The 21,285-nt window shown below is 40.8% G+C and overlaps 1 protein-coding gene across 1 annotated transcript in view; it reads left to right on the top strand.

Annotated features, from left to right (window-relative positions):
* Nucleotides 1-252: 252 nt before the first annotated feature.
* The window catches only part of TRO (trophinin), a 64,733-nt gene continuing 43,700 nt past the window's right edge, over nt 253-21,285 (top strand). The window contains 1 exon segment of the mRNA XM_018043678.1: nt 253-388. Coding sequence (XP_017899167.1) covers nt 253-388 — 136 coding nt within the window.

Genomic DNA, 21,285 nt, shown 5'->3' with positions numbered 1-21,285 from the left:
CAGGTGGGGTGGGGGTGTTGAAAGCAAATGGAGCAACAGGTGGTGCAGAGCTCACGTCTCATCCTCCCCAGATATTGCCCCTTTTGATGTCCCTTTACTTGGCTTTCTGCCTGGTGAACTCTTCATACCACCACCCATGCAGGTGAGGCCGACTCGCCCCCATCCACCAGGATTGAGAGGGGAGAGACCTGTGTCCGAATTACCTTCTGTCCATCACTGCAAGACCAGTCTGCCTTCTCCAGCTCAGGGATCATGGCCACCTTTGTGGTCCAGTATGATGTAGAATTGGAGGACATCATAGGAGACAGGCAAATGAGAGGGCCGGCAGAATGGAAAGTGGGCTCAGGAGTCAGACAGTCCTGGGAAACAAGGCGCTGGCCTCCACGAGGTACTTGGTTGTTTCTCCCTGGGAATCAGCGAGGATTAGTGCACACAGACAAGATGGTGTGTAGCAACACATGACTTCACAGCGGGGAAGCCCGTGTACCCCAAAGGCTTAGAGACCTGGAGCTTGAATTCAATAAATTGAACTGAACTCCAGGTAAACACACTCCTAAGTGAAGCAAGCCATAGCCCACTCCTAACCAGTCCTTTTAGGAAGGGAAATATTGGCCAGTGATTAGACTCTCACAGTTTCTGCGGCTCTGATACTCTCATGTTCTCTTGGGTTTTCTGGATGTCTCTACATTTCAAAAAGCCTTTTAGCCTCTTTTGAGCCATTTGCCTAAACTGGGAGCCCTTAAATTCTGAGCTCACACACTCACAAAGAACATGCCAAGGTCCCGTCCTCTTCCAGAGGAACAGAGGCTGATCCGGGACGCTTGTCTTGACAACAATCGTGTGGCAGCCTGAGATGTCTGGTCCCAGCCTGCTTGTTCCACAGCACCTCTCACGGCCTCCAGCACACAAACCATCCTCCAGCTGCCCCCACACCATGACACATCACACACCATTGTCCCAAAGCACCCGAACCTGCCAAACATCTGTGCCTGAGTATGTGCTCCAACTATCTGCCACCTTGGGAATGTCTTCTTCCTTTGTCCACTGGTGCATGTCCTCCTCATCCTGAAGACCGCGCTTCAGTGCTGCAAGCTGCCCGTGGCTCAGATCATGAGTTCCTTCTTGCCTAATTCAGACATAAATTGAAAAAAGTAGGGAAAATCACTAGACCATTCAGGTATGACTTAAATCAAATCCCTTAAGATTATACAGTGGAAGTGACAAACAGATTCAAGGGACTAGATCTGATAGACAGAGTGCCTGAAGAACTATGGGCAGAAGTTCATGACATTTACAGGAGGCAGTGATCAAGGCCATCCCCAAGGAAAAGAAATGCAAAAAGGCAAAATGGTTGTCTGAGGAAACCTTGAAAATAGCTGAGAAAAGAAGAGAAGCTAAAGGCAAAGGAGAAAAGGAAAGATATAAGCATCTGAATGCAGAGTTCCAAAGATGAGAAAGGAGATATAAGAAAGCCTTCCTCAGCGATCAATGCAAAGAAATAGAGGAAAACAACAGAATGGGAAAGACTAGAGATCTCTTCAAGAAAATTAGAGATACCAAGGGCACATTTCATGCAAAGATGGGCTCGATAAAGGACAGAAATGGTACGTACCTAACAGAAGCAGAAGGTATTAAGAAGAGGTGGCAAGAATACAGAGAAGAACTGTACAAAAAAGAGCTTCACGACCAAGATAATCACGATGGTGTGATCACTCACCTAGAGCCAGACATCCTGGAATGTGAAGTCAAGTGGGCCTTAGGAAGCCTCACTACGAACAAAGCTAGTGGAGGTGATGGAATTCCAGTGGAGCTATTTCAAATCCTGAAAGATGATGCTGTGAAAGTGCTGCACTCAATATGCAGGCAAATTTGGAAAACGCAACAGCAGCCACAGGACTGGCAAAGGTCAGTTTTCATTCCATTCCTAAAGAAAGGCAATGCCAAAGAACGCTCAAACCACCGCACAATTGCACTCATCTCACACGCTAGCAATGTAACGCTCAAAATTCTCCAAGCGAGGCTTCAACAGCATGTGAACCGAGAACTTCCAAATGTTCAAGCTGGAAAGGTGTTCAAACTTCCATATGTAAATCTGCCTTTAGAAAAGGCAGAGAAACCGGAAATCAAACTGCCAACATCCCCTGGATCATAGAAGAAGCAAGGGACCTCCAGAAAAACGTCTACTTTTGCTTTACTGACTACTCCAAAACCTTTGACTGTGTGGATCACAACAAACTGTGGAAAATCCTTAAAGAGATGGGAATACGAGACTGCCTTAGCTGCCTCCTGAGAAATCTGAAAGCAGGTCAAGAAGCAACAGTTACAACTATACATGGAACAACAGACTGGTTCCAAATGGGGAAAGGAGTATGCAAAGGCTGTACATTGTCACCCTGTTTCCCTTACTTATATGCAGAGTACATCATGTGAAATGCCGGGCTGGATGAAGCACAAGCTGGAATCAAGATTGCCAGGAGAAATATCAATAACCTCAGATACACAGATGACACCACCCTTATGGCAGAAAGTGAAGAGGAACTAAAGAGCCTCTTGATGAAAGTGAAGGAGGAGAGTGAAAAAGCTGGCTTAAAACTCAACATTCAGAAAAGTAAGATCATGGAATCCAGTCCCATCATTTCACGGCAAATAGATGGGGAAACAATGGAAACCCTGACAGACTTATTTTCTTGGCCTCCAAAATCACTGCAGATGGTGACTGCAGCCATGAAATTAAAAGACACTTGCTTCTTGGAAGAAAAGGTATCACCAACCTAAATGGCATATTAAAAAGCAGAGATATTACTTTGCCAACAAAGGTCCGTCTAGTCAAAGCTATGGTTTTTCCAGTAGTCATGTATGGGTGTGAGAGTTGGACCATAAGGAAAGCTGAGTGCTGAAGAATTGATGCTTTTGAACTGTGGTGTTGGAGAAAACCCTTGAGAGTCCTTTCAACTGCAAGGACATCAAATCAGTCAATCATAAAGGAAATCAGTCCTGAATAATATTCGTGCTGAAGCTCCAATACTTTGGCCACCTGATGTGAAGAACTGACTCATTGTAAAATACCCTGATGCTGGGAAAGATTGAAGGCAGGAGGAGAAGGGGACGACAGAGGATGAGATGGTTGAATGGCATCACTGACTTGACAGACATGAGTTTGAGCAAGCTCTAGGAGTTGGTGTTGGAGAGGTGAGCCTGGCACATTGCAGTCCATGGGGTCGCAAAGAGTCGGACACGACTGAGTGGCTGAATTGAACTGATACTCCCATCCAGTGTGTGCTCTGATTCCTGCATCCCCCAAACAAGAACCCTTCAATCCACCTACCTACCATTTTATTTGAGTATGCCTGCCTTTCAAAGCCCAACACCCTCACTCCACGAACAGCTAATCCGTTATGGCCTCTACTGCCTGTGTTGGGAACCCTGAAGTGAATCACACACAGATCTTATTTACTGTCTCCAGGTGAAACAGAGACATGCAAGAATGACACAAGATGAGAAGTGCTTTGTCAATGACAGCTTAAGTATGGTGGATGGAAGCCATTGTGAGGGGTGAGGAGGTCAGAGAGTGCTCCCTGGAGGAAGTAAAGGTGTACTGTGGCCTTAAAGAATTCAAAGACATGTGCCAGGTTGGGAAGGACGCTCTCAGAGGCAAAGGCAATCTAGTAAACTGAGGGTTGCATGATACAAAGAATGGAGGTTGGAAAAATCCAGGGTTGTGAAGGGAACTACAAGAGGATTGGCGCTCCTGAAGCGTTGATTTGAGGCTCATGATATGTTCAGAGGTGAGCCTGAGGGCCATGCGTGCTGCAGGGGCTTGATAAGGAATATAAAGTTTATGTTGAGAGGCTTCAGCCATCCAAGGGAATGGGTCCAGTGGTGAGTGGGTATGAATTTGTGGAGGGGGACGAGTGAAGAGCATTGGACTGGAGAAGGACTTGTGGGGTCAGCAATGGAGATTCATGGGTTGAATCCAAGAGAGCTAGAGAGGTGACCCAAGCAGAACGTCTAGAGCCAGAAGAGCAGATCTAGGATGGCAGTTGCTAAAGCAGAGCTTCCCAGTCTAGCAGCTATTGACCTCCACAACCCTTGGGATATCCAGCCCCACCAACTGACATTGGGCTGTTCAGGGTTCTCAATGCCCACCACTTCCCCCATCGCGCTACACAAATGTAATCATTTTCTTTGCATGCCACGACTGCCAAATATTAGGCAACGCTGCTTATGGAACACGAGGAGAACATGGAGCTGAAGAAAGAGACTGAACCCCATGGGCCTGAGAGCCTGTAGGAGAATAAGGAGCTTTCATCATCTCTGAATCCCAGGGGACAAGATTCTTCTAAGGACCAGAAGTGATTGTCAATTGTGAGCAGCATCAGAGAGGTGCAGTCTGAGGAGAACTGAAGTACACCCAGTGAGTTTTCAAACCAACTAATCATTGCTGCCTGTGGTGAGAGAAGGATCAGTGGTGAGGGTGGGAGCTAGGCTCCAGTAGGCAGCGGAGTAAACTGGAGGTGAGAAGACCATTACAGCTGTGAGTTCGTTACCTTGGTATGCTACTGGGAAGAAAGGAGCTGGTTTGAAGTTTGGGTGGGGTCGGGATGAATGGAGGCTGTCTTAGTGGATGGAAAAGACAGCAACATGTTTAAATTCTAAAGAAGACCCAGTCGGGTGCATGGGTGGGGTTGGAGAGTAGGAGTCTGGCTGGTGGAAGAGGTCCTGGAGGCTGGGCATGCATGGGGTCAGGAATGGATTGTTTTGTCTTTCAGTAGAGGGATGAGGCATATAGGCATGTGGACCTTGTGCAAGAGCGGAGTGGGCAGTCCAAGGGACATGGCCTGGTGCCCTTACTGCTCTCCTGTGGAGGGAAGGGAGACGGTTCCTGAGAACAGTGTGGCATGATAGCTGAAGGGAGTGTGAAAGGTAATGCCGCTGGTTTATAAGATGTGAGGTGTGGCACCACCAGTGAACCTGGGTGCATGGAGAGGTAGGGATGTGATTTTCCCAGAAGCTCTCACCTGCACAGGCATAGGAAGAACATGGAAAGAGAGCTGGACTCTGCCTGTTGCTTGGGCAGTTGCAGGATGTTTGACTCAGGCCTTGGGGGACTGCTGTAGTGTGCAAGGGAAAAGTGCAGGCAGAGCCTAAACTTGTGCTTGTGAATTAATCAAAAGGCTGGCATGGAGGAGAAGAGCAAGATGTCCTCCCACCTTCCTTCCTTCTCTCCACTCCCAGCTCCCGCCCTCCAAGAGGGGAGGAGATAGTGTGTCCAGCTTTGTGATCAGAGAATGCCTGAATGTCTGAGAGGAGAATAAGCTGGTTATCCTGGGGCAGAGCCTGCTGCAGGCTTCTGGGCAGCACAGACCCTCTGCAAGCCTATACTTCCTTAGGCTGAGCTGCCACTGGTCTTGGGGGCCCTCCCAACTTCCCTCTCCCTTTCTGCCAGCTGTCCCAGGCCCCAGGCTCTGCAGAAAGAGAGATGGAGTGGGGGAAGGGGGTCAGCAGCCAATCGCAGACCTGATAGCCCAAGGCATCTGCACCTGGTCTAACCAATCCCTTCTGAACAAACTGCTCACTCAGACTCTGCTCCCTCCTCCCCTCCCTGCTCTGCCCAGCAACAGCAGAAAGGAGGCTGAAGGAGGAGAGGGAGGCCCTGCAAACTCCCAGCCCCTGGCAGCAATGGAGCTGGGCCTCAGACTCACTCTACAGAGAGAGGTTGAAACAGTACTTACAGTTCCTGGAGCCCAGGCAAACTGTCCCTAGGGGCCCTCAAGACTGTGCAAGCCAAGCTCTCACAGACAGGAACTCACATATTATAGAGATCCTGATCCTTGGAGCCTTTGGCCTCAAGCCAGTCTCATTCTCTCCACACTCAGGGGCAGGCCCTGGGCTGGCAGTCTGATCAGCAGAGATACATAGTTCCGGTGAAGGAGATGGATATTGAGCAAACAATCCCACAAATGCCTATTTAATGGCAACAGTGGTAAGGCCTAGGAAGGAAAAGCATAGAGTTTTATGTAGCAAAATAAGAGAGGACTTGATTTAGACCCTTTCACAGTCTTTGTTGACTTCATTTCCATTTCCCTCAGATTTACAATGGCTATTTTAGTTATGGTTTGCACCCAGAGGCCGTCCACCTGTTGGTAAAAATGTGGAGTTTGTTTTTGACATGAGTGGCTCCATGTGTGGTACCAAGATGAAGCAGGTAACAGGGACCCTGGGGGTCTTTTGTAGCTTTTGATTTAGAAAGCTCAGAAAGCAGAGTGCTCGAACAGTGGTTCCCTGAGACCGGACTCACTGCCATCCCATCACCCTTTGACCTTATAGACCTAGGCCTACCTTAGTGTCTTGTTTCCTTATCAATTAGGACCACCATAAACATGGAGCCAAGTATGGCTAATATGCTTAGGATTCTAATGGGAAAAGTGGACAACATTCAAGAACAGATGGGAAATTTAACCAGAGAGGTATACTCTAAGAAAATTTATAAGAATGCTAGAAATATAAAACACTGTAACGATAATGAAAAATGCTTTTTATGGCTCATCAGAGGACTGAACATGGCCAAAGAAAGAATCAGTGAACTTGAAGATATGAGAATAGAACTTCCCAAACTGAAAAGCAAAGAGAAAAGAGAATTAAAAAAAAAAAAATAGAAAACCAACAGAATATCCAAGAACTATGTACTTGTACAAAAGTGTAACATGTTTAATGGGAATACCATAAGGAGAAGAAAGAAAGTTGCAGAAGAAATATTTGAAGGAATAACAGGCACAGATTTTCCAAATAACAAATGACATCTATCAAATCAGAGGTCCTGGAAGCTCACAGCACACTAAGCAGGATAAATACTAAAAGATGTGCATGGAGGCATATGCAGAAAATCAAAGACAAAGAGAAAATCCTGAAAAAGCCCACAGAAAATAAAATCTTTCTTATAGAGGAACAAGGATAAGAATTACATTGAATTTCTCTTGAGAAACCATGCAAGATAAAAGAGAGTACAGTGAAATATTTAAAGCGTCGAAAGAGAAAACCACCCAATTTGACAACAAAATTGCCTTTCCAAAATGAAAAATAAAGACTTTATCAGCCAAACCAATATTGAGATAATTGTCACCAGTAGACCTGTCTTGCACAGCTAAAAGTTAAAAGAAGTTCTTCAGAGAGAAGGGAAATGAGATGGCTCAGATACTTGGATCTACGTAAAGAAAGGAAGATTGTTAGAGAAATAATAAATAAAGATAAAAGAATATATTTTATTTTTAAACTAATTGATCTAACAGATAACAATTTACTCAGAATAATTAGATCAACTATGTATTCAGTGATTATAGTTTATTGATAAGTGAAATTAATGACAGCAGTGCTATAAGGGACAGGAGAAAGGAATCGGACTACTCTGTCACAAGGTACATGAACTATGCATGAAGTCATAAAATGTTATTTGAATGTAGACTTGGATTAACTGTAAAGGCATATTTTAAACTCTAGGGCAACCACTAATAAATTTTCTTAACATAATGGATATGCTAAGAAATGAGAGAAAACAGGACCATATAAAACACTCAATTAAAATCAAAGAAGTCAGAGAAAAGAATAGGAGACAAAGCAAAAAAGGAAAATGAAGAGAAAGCAATTTTAAAATATAGCCCGGGATTTCTTTGGAAGGAATGGTGCTAAAGCTGAAAATCCAGTACTTGGCCACCTCATTCAAAGTGTTGACTCATTGGAAAAGACTCTGATGCTGGGAGGGATTGGGTTCAGGAGGAGAAGAGGACAACAGAGGATGAGATGGCTGGATGGCATCACTGACTCAATGGACGTGAGTCTGAGTGAACTCCGGGAGTTGATGATGGACAGGGAGGCCTGGTGTGCTGCGATTCATGGGGTCGCAAAGAGTTGGACATGACTGAGTGACTGAACTGAACTGAACTGAGGAAGGAAAAGAGTAGAGTTTTATGTAGCAAAATAAGAGAGGACTTAATTTAGACGCTTTTACAGTTTTTGTTTATTTCTCTTCCATTTTCCTCAGATTTACAATGGCTGTTGTATTTATTGCTTTGCACCCAGAGGCCTTCCAACTGTTGGAAAAAATATGGAGTTTGTTTTCGACATGAGAGGCTCCATGTGTGGTACCACGATGAAGCAGGTAACAGGGACCCTCTGGGTCTTTCATAGCTTTTGATTTAGAAAACTCAGAAAGCAGAGTGCTGGAACAGTGGTTCCCTAAGACCAGACTCCGTACCATCCCATGACCCTTTGACCTTATAGGCCTAGTCCTACCTTAGTGTCTTGGTTCCTTATCAGTTAGAACCCCCATAGACATGGAGCCACAGAACACTAGGAATACTGAAACGTAGGACCACAGGGCCTGAACCCATTGATAGCCTCAGCCACAAGCCTCCAGGTCTCATAAGTGCTCAGAGTTAAAGAGCCTTTGAGCTAGAGTACTCTCGCATCACATAGGCTGCATGAAAAACATTAAAAGTTTGATCATTTCAGACTCTGAATTGTCAAGGGGCCACAGCTTTGTTTTCTTGTTTTTTGACTACATAGCCAAAAGAGTACTGTGCCTTGGGCTTATAGTTCTTAGGAGCCATAGAGTCCTGGGTCCATCTAGGCTTCAATCTTGTTCCCTTTACCAGAGCACTGTTGAAACAGAACCTTGGAGCCATAAACCAAAATGATTCTGATTTTAGAGCCTGAATCCATAAACTTCTGGAAACTGCTTTTCAAACCATCAGACTGTGGAGGTCCAGAGTATAAGGTTCTGATTTTAGGACAGTAGCACCTTTGTTGCTGAAAGAAGCATACTTTGAAAGTAAGGTATAGAATGCAAGATCCCCTGAATTTTAGCATCATGGGTACCTGGTTGCCTAAGACTTCACAAAGTCTTTGGAAATTAAACTCTTTTAGGGTAAGATTATTTTTTTGTGTTATAAGCTCCAAGTCTCTAGCACTAGTTATCCTAGGCCAGAGTGGTTTTTCAGCCCCTGAACCATAGTATCTTTTGACTAAACCTGAGGTCTACATGTCCAGTCTACATTCAAATGTATTTAATGATTACTTCATTTAAGATATGATATTTTTTAGTTTTAGAAATCAGCATTAGTGAGTTTAAAGAGATTATTGGAAAGTATCTTAATTGAGACAAAGACATCCCAAAGAATGAAAATAATAGAAACATATGTCAGAAAGTCAAATGATAAAATAAACTATATTTTTGTTTATTCATTTCTATTGAAATATAGTTGATTTATAGTATTGTGCCAATCTCTCCTGTACAACAAAGTGACTCAGTTATACACATATATACATTCCTTTTTTCTTTGAATATTCTTTTCCATTATGGTTTATCATAGAATATTGAATATAGTTCCCTGTGCTAGGATCTTATTGTTTATCCATTCTATATATAATAGTTTATACATATTAATCCCACACTCTTAGTCCTTCCCTTCCCCATCCCTTTCTGCTTTGCAACCACAAGTCTGTTCTCCATGTCTGTGAGTCTGTCTTTGTTTTGTAGATAGGTTCATTTGTGTCATATTTTAGATTTCACATATAAATGATAATGATGAAATAATTTAATCTATAGCTTAGAGAATACCAGTTAGGGAAAGCATAAAAAAAACTAGAATTAGGTACACCATGGGCAAGCTGTTGAAAACAGTGGAAGTGAAGAAATAATCAGAATCATTGAGAGTGAATTATTATCATCAGGAAATAATAATACATCTTAGAAATGAACTTGGAAAAATCCTATGGGAAGTCATAGGCAATGCAATGACTTTTTAAAAGGAATTATATATTTAAAAAACTAACAAGCTGTGTTCTATACCCAGTCAAAATGTTCTTCAAAAATTAAGGTAAGGGACTTCCCTTGTGGTCCAATGGTTAAGAATCTGCCTTCCAGTGCAGGGGATGTGGATTCGATCCCTAGTTGGGGAAAGAAGATCCCACATGCCTCAAGATAGCTAAGCAAGAGCACTACTGAGCCTGTGTGCTCTAGATCCCATGTGTCAGAACTAGAGAAGCCCACTCACCACAACAGAAGATCCCACATACTTCAACTAAGGCTCAGTGCAGCCAAATAAACATAATTATTTTTTTTAAAATGAAGGTAAAATTATGACTTTTTAAATACGTACTGACAGAATTTTTTGTCAGCAAACTCAAGCAACAGAAGAATTAGAGGATGTTCTTTAAGTTAAAGTAAAATTAACCTAGATGGACAAACAGAATTTTAGAATGGCTGAAGTTCGCTTGGAAAAAATATACACATGAGTAAGTATAAGAGAATACTGCTTCCCCATCCTGTGGAAGATTCATGTTGATGTATGGCAAAACCACTACAATATTGTAATGTAATTAGCCTCCAATTAAAATAAATAAATTTATATTAAAAAATAAAATAAAATGGGAAAAAAGAATACTGTTTTTACAATATTATTGCTTGCTATAGGATTTATAGTAGGCACAATTAAAATATTTAAAAATTTAAGTGCATGAAGGAAATAGAGTTAGATGGTTTTATTCTTTCATTCTTTGAGAAGTGATTAAACTTCTAAGTTAAGGTAGACTATAATAAGGCAAGAATTCATATTGTAATATTAAGGGTAAAGACAAAAGCAACAATACAACTATATATTATTAAAAATCTAATAAAGGAGATAAAATGGAACAGTAAAATATTATTAATAACAAATCCAAAAGAAGTCAAAGAAGGAGAATTAAAGATACAAAGAACAGATGGGACAAATCAAAAAGTAGAATTAAGATATTAAGTTTATGGGAGGAGAAATGATGGTGAAGTAGAAGGACCTTGAGCTCACCTTCTTTTACAAGAACACCAAAATCACAACTAACTGCTGAAAAAACAATTTAAAAAAGGACCAGAACCAACCAAGAAAGATATTCTACATCCAGAGACATAAAGAAGAAATCTGACTAGTTGGTAGGAGGGATGCACTCGTGATATAATCAAATCCAATACCCCTGAGTGGTCAAACCACAAACTAGAAAATAATTATTAATATATTGTAGAAGCAAGACTTCTAAGACCCATGTCAGTTTCCCCAGCCTGAGTGTCTGGTATCAGGAGGAGGAGCCCCCAGAGTATTTGGCTTTGAGGATCAGTGGGGCTTCATTGCTGGAGCTCCACCAAACTGGGAAAGACAGACTCCATTCTTGCAGGGCACACTCAAGGTCTTGTGTGCAACAAGACCCAGGGCAAAATCAGTGACTTCATAAGATCCTGGGCCATATCTACCTGCTGGTCTTAGAGAGCCTCCTGGGGAGGTAGGGGTGGTTGTTTTTCTTGCTGGGATCATAAAAGCTGGTGTCAGAAATATTGGCGCTTTCACCACAGCAAACATTATCTTCAATGGTAAAAAATTGAAAGCATTTCCCCTAAAGTCAGGAGCAAGACAAGGGTGCCCACTCTCACCACTACTATTCTACATCGTTTTGGAAGTTTTGGCCACAGCAATCAGAGCAGAAAAAGAAACAAAAGGAATCCAGATTGGAAAAGAAGAAGTAAAACTCTCACTATTTGCAGATGACATGATCCTCTACATAGAAAACCCTAAAGACTCCACCAGAAAATTACTAGAGCTCATCAATGAATACAGTAAAGTTGCAGGATATAAAATCAACACACAGAAAGCCCTTGCATTCCTGTACACTAATAATGAGAAAACAGAATGAGAAATTAAGGAAACAATTCCATTCATCATTGCAATGAAAAGAATAAAATACTTAGGAATATATCTACCTAAAGAAACTAAAGACCTATACATAGAAACTATAAAACACTGATGAAAGAAATCAAAAATGACACAAATAGACGGAGAAATATTCATGTTCATGGATCGGAAGAATCAATATAGTGAAAATGAGTATACTGCCCAAAGCAATCTATAGATTCAATGCAATCTCTATCAAGCTACCAATGGTATTTTTTTCAGAGAACTAGAACAAATAATTTCACAATTTGTATGGAAATACAAAAAAAGCTCGAATAGCCAAAGCAATCTTGAGAAAGAAGAATGGAACTGGAGGAATCAACCTGCCTGACTTCAGGCTCTACTACAAAGCCACAGTCATCAAGACAGTATGGTACTGGCACAAAGACAGAAATATAGATCAATGGAATAAAATAGAAAGCCAAGAGATAAATCCATGCACCTATGGACACGTTATCTTTGACAAAGGCGGCAAGAATATACAATGGAGGAAAGACAATCTCTTTAACAAGTGGTGCTGGGAAATCTGGTCAACTGCCTGTAAAAGAATGAAACTAGAACACTTTCTAACATCATACACAGAAATAAACTCAAAATGTATTAATGATCTAAATGTAAGACCAGAAACTATAAAACTCCTAGAGGAAAATATAGGCAAAACACTCTAACATAAATCACAGCAGGATCCTCTATGACCCACCTCCCAGAGAAATGGAAATAAAAGCAAAAATAGACAAATGGGACCTAATTAAACTTAAAAGCTTTTGCACAATGAAGGAAACTATAAACAAGGTCAAAGGACAGCCTTCAGAATGGGAGAAAATAATAGCAAATGAAGCAACTGACAAAGAATTAATCTCAAAAATATACGAGTGACTCCTGCAGCTCCATTACAGAAAAATAAATGACCCAATAAAAAAATGGGTTAAAGAACTAAATAGACATTTCTCCAAAGAAGACATACAAATGGCTAACAAACACATGAAAAGATGCTCAACATCACTATCAGAGAAATGCAAATCAAAACCACAATGAGGTACCATTTCATGCCACTCAGAATGGCTGCTATTCAAAAGTCTACAAGCAATAAATGCTGGAGAGAGTGTGGAGAAAAGGGAACCCTCTTACACTGTTGGTGGGAATGCAAACTAGTACAGCCACTATGGAGAACAGTGTGGAGATTCCTTAAAAAACTGGAAATAGAACTGCCTTATGACCCAGCAATCCCACTGCTGGGCATACACACTGAGGAAACCAGAATTGAAAGAGACACGTGTACCCCAATGTTCATTGCAGCACTGTTTATAATAGCCAGGACATGGAAGCAACCTAGATGTCCATCAGCAGACGAATGGATAAGAAAGCTGTGGTACATATACACAATGGAATATTACTCAGCTATTGAAAAGAATGCATTTGAATCAGTTCTAATGAGGTGGATGAAACTGAAGCCTATTATACAGAGTGAGGTATGTCAGAAAGAAAAACACCAATACAGTATATTAACGTATATATATGGAATTTAGAAAGATGGTAATGATGACCCTATATGCGAGACAGCAAAAGAGACGCAGGTGTAAAGAACAGACTTGGACTCTGTGGGAAAAGGCAAGGGTGGGATAATTTGAGAGAACAGAATTGAAACATGTATATTATCATATGTGAAACTGATCAGCAGTTCAGCTTCGATGCAGGGTGCTTAGGGCTTGTGCACTGGGATGACCCAGAGGGATGGGATGGGGAGGGAGGTGGGAGGGGGGTTTAGGATGGGGAACACATGTACACCCTTGGCTGATTCATGTCAATGTATGGCAAAACCACTACAATATTGTAAAGTAGTTAGCCTCCAATTAAAATAAATAAATTTATTTTTTAAAAAAAGAAATATTGCGGTTTTCGTCTACTTGAGTCCTTGGAGGCAGACATCTTGCTTGTGTAATTAGCCCCTAGGCCTTGTTGTTGTTCAGTTGCTCAGTCGTGTCCAACCTCTTTGTGACCCCATGGACTACAGCACACCAGGCTTCCCTGTCCTTCACCATCTCCTGGAGCTTGTTCAAACTCATGTCCATTGAGTTGGTGATGCCATCCAACCATCTCGTCCTCCGTCGTCCCCTTCTCCTGTCTTCAATCTTTCCCAGCATTGGGGTCTTTTCTAATGAGTTGGCTCTTCCCATCAGTTGGCCAAAATATTGGAGTTTCAGCTTCAGCATCAGTCCTTTTAATGAATATTCAGGACTGATTTACTTTAGGATTAACTGGTCTGATCTCCTTGCAGTCCAAGAGACTCTCAAGAGTCTTCTCCAACACCACAGTTCAAAAGCATCAATTCTTCTGTGTTCAGCCTTCCTTATGGTTCAACTCTCATATCTATACTTGACTACTGGAAAACCATAGCTTTGACTAGACAGACCCTTGTCAGCAAAGTAATGTCTCAGCAATGTAAAATGGTTTTTAATATGCTGTCTAGGTTTGTCATAGCTTTTCTTCTAAGGAGCCAGAGTCTTTTAATTTTTTGGCTGCAGTCACCATCTGCAGTGATTTTGGAGCCCAGGAAAATAAAGTCTGTGACTGTTTGCATTGTTTTCTCCTCCATTTGCCATGAAGTGATGGGACCAGATGCCATAATCTTAGTTTTTTGAATGTTGAGTTTTAAGCCAGCGTTTTCCACAGCACCATCCATCAATAGAAAGGCTGCCTAAAGACTTTCTGAACCCACAGCCATCTCTAGGAATGCCCCTTAATGTGGTTATGCCCACCAGAGGGCCAAGATTTAGCTTTACCCAGCAGTGGGCAAGCCTGACCCTTCCTACCAGGAAGCGTGCCCAAGTCTCCAGACTAGCCTCACTCATCAGGGGGGCAGATACCAGAAGCAAAAACAAAACAACCAAAAATACATTTCCTCAGCCAATGGAACTGAGTCTGTAAACGGGTCAGGATCTGCCCTGGGACCAGCTGATGCCTGGTCTGTGGATGACAAGAGGGGCATGTACTCCTGTGACACATAGGCCACCCCCAACAGAAGGGCCACTTCTCCAAGGTTGAGAAATGTAACTAACCTACCATATACATAAAAGCACACATATAATTTAGACCAAATGAGACAGCATAGGAATATTTTCCAGACAAAGGAACAAGATAAAATCCCCAAAGAACAAGTAATTAGAGTGGACATAGGCAATCTATCCTAAAAAAGAGTTCAGGGTAATGATCATAAAGATGATTCAAGAACTCAGGAAAAGAATGGATGCTCAGAGTGAGAAGGCACAAGATGTTTTTAACAAAGAGTTAGAAAATATAAAGAACAACCAAAGTTGAAGAATACAATAACTGAAATAAAAGCCACAATTGAAGGAGTCAATGGCAGAATAGATGAGGCAGAAGAAATGGCTAAGAGTCCTGGAAGATAGAGTGATGGAAATTACTGCTGTGGAACAGAGGAAAAAGAATGAAAAGAAATGAGGACAGTATAAGAAACCTCTGAGACAACATCATAATGTACCAACATTCACATTATAAGGGTCTCAAAAAGGGAAGAGAGAGAGAAAGGACCTGAGAAAATATTTAAAGAGATAGTAACTGGAAACTTCCCTAACATGGGAGAGGAAACAGTCACTTAAGTCCAGGAAGCACAGAGAGTCCCATATGTGATTAACACAAGGGGGAACACTCTGAGATACATATTAATCAAACTGACAAAAATTAGAGATGAAGACAAAATATTAAAAGCCAAAAGAGGGGTTTCCCTGGTAGCTCAGTGGTAAAGAATCTGCCTGCCAATTCAGGAGACATGGGTTTGATCCCTGGTCCCAGAGGATCTCACATGCCATGGAGCAACTAAGTCCCTGTGTGCCACAACCACTGAGTATCTGCTCTAGAGCATGAAAACCACAATCACTGAATCCCGAGTACCCTAGAGACCATGCTTCACAAGAGAAGCCAGTGCAATGAAAAGTCTGCTCTCTGCAACTAGAGAAAAGCCTGTGCAGCAATGAAGACCCATCACAGCCAATAAGTAAATAAAAGTATTTTAAAAAAGAAACAAGGGAAAAATAATCTATAACATCCAAGGGAATCCCCATTAGGTTATCAGCTGATATTTCAGCAGAAACTCTGCAGAGTAAAAGGGAACGGCATGATTTATTTAAGGTGATGAAAGGGAAAAATCTACAACCAAGAGTACACAGGAAGACTTGCTCAGATTTGACAAAGAAATCAAAAGCTTTATAGACAAGCAAACACTAAAAGAATTCAATACCACCAAACCACCTTTACAACAAATGCTAAAGGAACTTCTTTTGGTATAAAAGAAAAGACTACAACTAGAAACAAGAAAATTACAAAATAACAAAGCTTTCTAAGGGAAATATACAATAAAGGGAAACATACAATAAAGATAGGAAATGATCCACACAAATATGATATGTAAACCAGTAATCATGAGAGGAGGAGAGAACAAATGCAGAATATTTTAAATATTTTATAATAACCTATAAGGGAAACGAATCTGGAAAAGAATATGTGTGTATATGTGTGTGTTTATATATATAAACTGAATATATATATATACATATATATATATATAAGCTACATATATATGACTACCCATATACATATGTCTATTACTATGTGTGTGCTTAATAACTCAGTTGTGTCTGACTCTCTGCAACCTCATGGACTGTAGTCTACCAGGCTCCTCTGTCCATGGAATTCTCCAGGCAAGAATACTAGAGTTGGTAGCCATTCCCTTCTACATATATATACATGTATTTGTTGTTTAGTTGCTAAGTCATGTCTGACTCTTTTGTGACCCATGGACTGTAGCCCACCAGGCTCCTCTGTCCATGGGATTTTCCAGGCAAGAATACTGGAGTGGGTTGCCATTTCCTTCTTCGTACACTTCAGTGAAAAGACTAAAAATGGTAGAATTCAATTATATATTTTAAAAAATAATAGATTGACCTTAAATATAAGGACACAGACTGAAACTAGAAGGATGGCTGGTGTCTTGCATTAATGCCAGAACAAACAGTCTTTGAATCAGTACATATTAGCAAAGATAAAGATTAACATTTTAGAATGATAAAAGGATCCATTAAATTGTAAGATACAACATTTATAAATTTTCTTGCACCCATTGTCACAGGTTTGATATATATTAAAAAAATTAAAAGATGAAAAATAAACAGTATCTGCAGTAAATTGTAAACTCCCCTACAAAATTGATAGAAATAAATTCACAGTTATAAGTAGAGATTTTAACATGCTTCTCTCAGTAACTAATAAGACAATTCAGTTCAGTTCAGTTCAGTTCAGTTCAGTCACTCAATTGTTTCTGACTTTTTTCAACCCCATGGACTGCAGCACTCCAGGTTTCCCTGTTCATCACCAACTCCCAGAGCTTGCTCAAACTCATGTTCATTGAGTCGGTGATGCCATCCAGCCATCTCATCCTCTGTCGTCCCCTTTACCTCCTGCCTTCAATCTTTCCCAGCATCTGCTGCTGCTGCTGCTGCGTTCCATCAGTCATGTCCAACTCTCTGTTGGACCCCCAGTCTCTATGCAACCCCATAGATGGCAGCCCACCAGGCTCTTCTGTCCCTGGGATTCTCCAAGGAAAAGAATTCTCCACTGGAGTGGGTTACCATGTCCTTCTCCATTCCCAGCATCAGGGTCTTTTCAAATGAATCCATTCTTCACATCAGGTGGCCAAAGTTTTGGAGCTGCAGCTTCAGCATCAGTCCTTCCAATGAATATTCAGGGGTGATTTCCTTTAGGATTGACTGGTTTGATCTCCTTGCAGTCCAAGGGACTCTCAAGAGTCTTCTCACCACAGTTTGAAAGCGTCAGTTCTTTGGCACTTGGCTTTCTTTATGTTCCAACTCTCACATTCATATATGACTGCTGGAAAAACCATAGCTTTGACTAGATGAACCTTTGTTTTCCAAATAATGTCTCTGCTTTTTAATTTGCTGTATAGGTTAGTGATAGCTTTTCTTCCAAGGAGCGAGTGTCTTTTAATTTCATGGCTGCAGTCACCATCTGCAGTGATTTTGGAGCCCAGGAAAATAAAGTCTGTCATTATTTCCATTGTTTTCCTATCTATTTGCCATGAAGTGATGGGACCGGATGCCATGATCTTTGTTTTTTGAATGTTGAGTGTTAAGTCAGCTTTTTCACTCACCTCTTTCACTTTTATCAAGAGGCTTTTTAGTTCCTCTTCACTTTCTGCCATAAGGGTGGTGTCATCTGCGTATCTGAGGTTATTGCTATTTCTCCTGGCAATCTTGATTCCAGCTTGTGCTTCTTCCAGCCTGGCATTTCACATAATGTACTCTGTGTAAAAGTTAAATAAGCAAGGTGACAATATACAGCCTTGACATACTCCTTTCCCAATTTGGAACCAGTCTGTTGTTCCATGTCCAGTTCTAACTGTTGCTTCTTGACATGTATACAGATTTCTGAGGAGGCAGGAAAGGTGGTCTGGTATTTCCATCTCCTGTAGAACTTTCCACAGTTTGTTGTGATCTGTACAGTTAAAGGTTTCAGTGTGGTCAATAAAGCAGAAGTAGATGAAAAGGATGAAAAGGACATCTTTTTTTTTTTTTTTTTGGTGTTAGTACTAGAACTAACTAGTTCATAGAACTAACACACACACACACACACAAAAGGACGTCCTTTTCATTATAGGGGACTGGAATGCAAAAGTAGCAAAAATAAGACAGTCAACAATTATGTAAGGATATGTGTGATTTGAACAACAATATTAAGCAGTTTGACTTTGAATGACATCTATAAAGCACTACACGAAATGATAGCAGACTATACATTCCTTTTAAGTGCCCATGAAACAATTTCCAAAAGAGGTCATACTCTGGGGTATGTTTTTTTTTTTTCCATTTTAGAATAAACATTAAAATCACAATGATATACACTACACCTACTAAAAAATGTCTTTAAAAACAAAACCAAACTAAGGCAAACCAAAACTTTGTAATCAAATGCTGGTAAGGATACAAAATGACAGAAACTCTCATATATTGCTGGTGGGAATGCAAAATAGTACAGCCACTTTGGAGAGTAGTTTGGGAATTTCACATAAATTTAGAAAAAAAAAAAAACTTGCCCTATAACCCAGAAATCCTATTCCTAGGATAAAATTTTTTTCCAATAGAAAACAAAGCTTAAATTCACATAAACTTTGTAAAGAGATATTTTAGTGGCTCTATGCCAACTAAAAGGAAACAATTCAAATGTTCTTCAACTGGTGAATATTTAAATAAACAGTGCTACATCCATACAACAGAATGTCAAGTATTTACCCTGGATAAATAAAAACTCATGTTCACATGAAAATCTGTACACAAGTATAGATTTATTTATGATTGCCAAAACCTGGATATAGCTCCAATATCCTTCAAATGGTGAATTAAAAAAAAAAAAAAAGCTCTGAAGCATGCATACAGTAGAATACAGTGCTCAGTAGTGTGTGACTCTTTGAGGCCTCATGGACTATAGCCCACCAGGTTCCTCTGTTCATGGAATTTTCCAGGCAAGAATACTGGAGTGGGTTGCCATTTCCTACCATACCGTGTAATCTTCCTGACCCAGGGATGGAACCCTCATCACTTGCATCTCCTACATTGGCAGGCAGATTCTTTACCACTGAGCCATGTTGGAAGCCTCTAATAGAATACTGGTGGTGGTGGTGGTTTAGTCACTAAGTCGTGTCCAACTCTTGTGACCCCATGGAATGTAGCCAGCCAAGCTCCTCTGTCCATGGAATTTTCCAGGCAAGAATACTGGAGTGGATTGCCATTTCCTTCTCCAGGGGATCTTCCCGACCAAGGAATCGAACCCAGGTCTCCTGCATTGCAGGCAGATTCTTTACTGACTGGGCTATGAGGGAATACTACTTAACAGCAAAAAGAAGCAAACTACTTATACATGGAGCAACACAGATTAGAGAAAAAAAGAAAAACTACAGATTTCAAACGCTACATACTGTGTAATTCCATACATATGACCTTCTGGAAAAGGCAGTGTTATTGAAAAACAGCTCTGTTGTTGTTGGGACTAGAAGAGAGGTGAAGGAATAGACTATAAAAGGACAATATGAGAGAATTTTCTGAGGCTTTAATTGTTCTGACTTCTCTGATAGTTCAGTTGGTAAAGAATCCGCCTGCAATGCAGGAGACCTGGGTTCGATTCCTTGGTCGGGAAGATCCGCTGGAGAGTGGATAGGCTACCCATTCCAGTATTCTTGGACTTTCTTTGTGACTCAGCTGGTGAGGAATCCACTTGCAATGTGGGAGACCTGGGTTAGATCTCTGGGTTGGGAAGATCCCGCGGCGAAGGGAAAGGCTACCCAATCCAGTGTTTTGGCCTGGAGAATTCCGTAAGCCGCATAGTCCATGGGGTTTCAAAGAGTCAGACACGACTGAGTGATTTTCACTTCACAATTGTTCTGTATCTTTCTTTTATTTTAGATTATGTGACTGTATGTATTTTTTTAAAAAAATCATAGAATTATAAAGAAAAAATAGTAACTTTTACCCAATTCAAGTAAAGGAAGTAATAATAAGTACTTATTGTGGGAAACTTTATGCTTGTAAAGCTTATAACTTCAATAAAATTATCAAATTTCTTAAAAAATACAACTTACCAAAACACACAAAAGATCAAAAGTGTGAATAATTCTTTATATGTTAAATAAGTTGAATATGTAATTGAACTTCTTTCTACCAAGAAAACTCAAATGTAAGTGGATGCACTGCAAATTCTTGGAGCATTTAAGAAAGAAATATTTGCCCATTTTACATAAACTCTGTCAGAGAATATAATAAAGATGAAACATTTTGCAAATTGTGTTATGAGACCAGATTTACCCTGATACCAAAATTTGACCAATAAATTATAAGAACTATAACTTTCATGAACATGCAAAAGTTGTAAGCAAACTATTTGCAAATTAAACTCCATAACATATGAAAAAGATAATGCATCATGACCAAGAGATATTTATTTCAGGAATTCAAGTTAATGAAACAGTCAACAGAACAAGGAGGCAATCTATAGGATGGGAAACCTTATATTTAATCAGGGGTTAATATAAAAAATATGCAAGCTACTTCTGCAACTCAACAGCAAACAAAACAAAAAAGCAAAATAACAACTTGATTTAAAAGTGGCCTAAAAACTTAAATAGATATTTTCCCAAAGAAGACATTAAATGACCAACAGATAACATGAAAAAAAAAATGCTCAGTTTCACTAATTGTCAGTTCAGTTCAGTTCAGTTCAGTTGCTCAGTCGTGTCCGACGCTTTGCGACCCCATGAATCACAGCACGCCAGGCCTCCCTGTCCATCACCAACTCCCGGAGTTCACTCAGACTCACGTCCATCCAGTCAGTGATGCCATCCAGCCATCTCATCCTCTGTCGTCCCCTTCTCCTCCTGACCCCAATCCCTCCCAGCATCACAGTCTTTTCCAGTGAGTCAACTCTTCGCATGAGGTGGCCAAAGCACTGGAGTTGG

The sequence above is a fragment of the Capra hircus genome (genome assembly GCF_001704415.2).
Source record: "Capra hircus breed San Clemente chromosome X unlocalized genomic scaffold, ASM170441v1, whole genome shotgun sequence".
In the NCBI taxonomy this organism is placed as follows: Eukaryota; Metazoa; Chordata; class Mammalia; order Artiodactyla; family Bovidae; genus Capra; species Capra hircus.
This window is presented reverse-complemented; position numbering and strand designations above follow the sequence as displayed.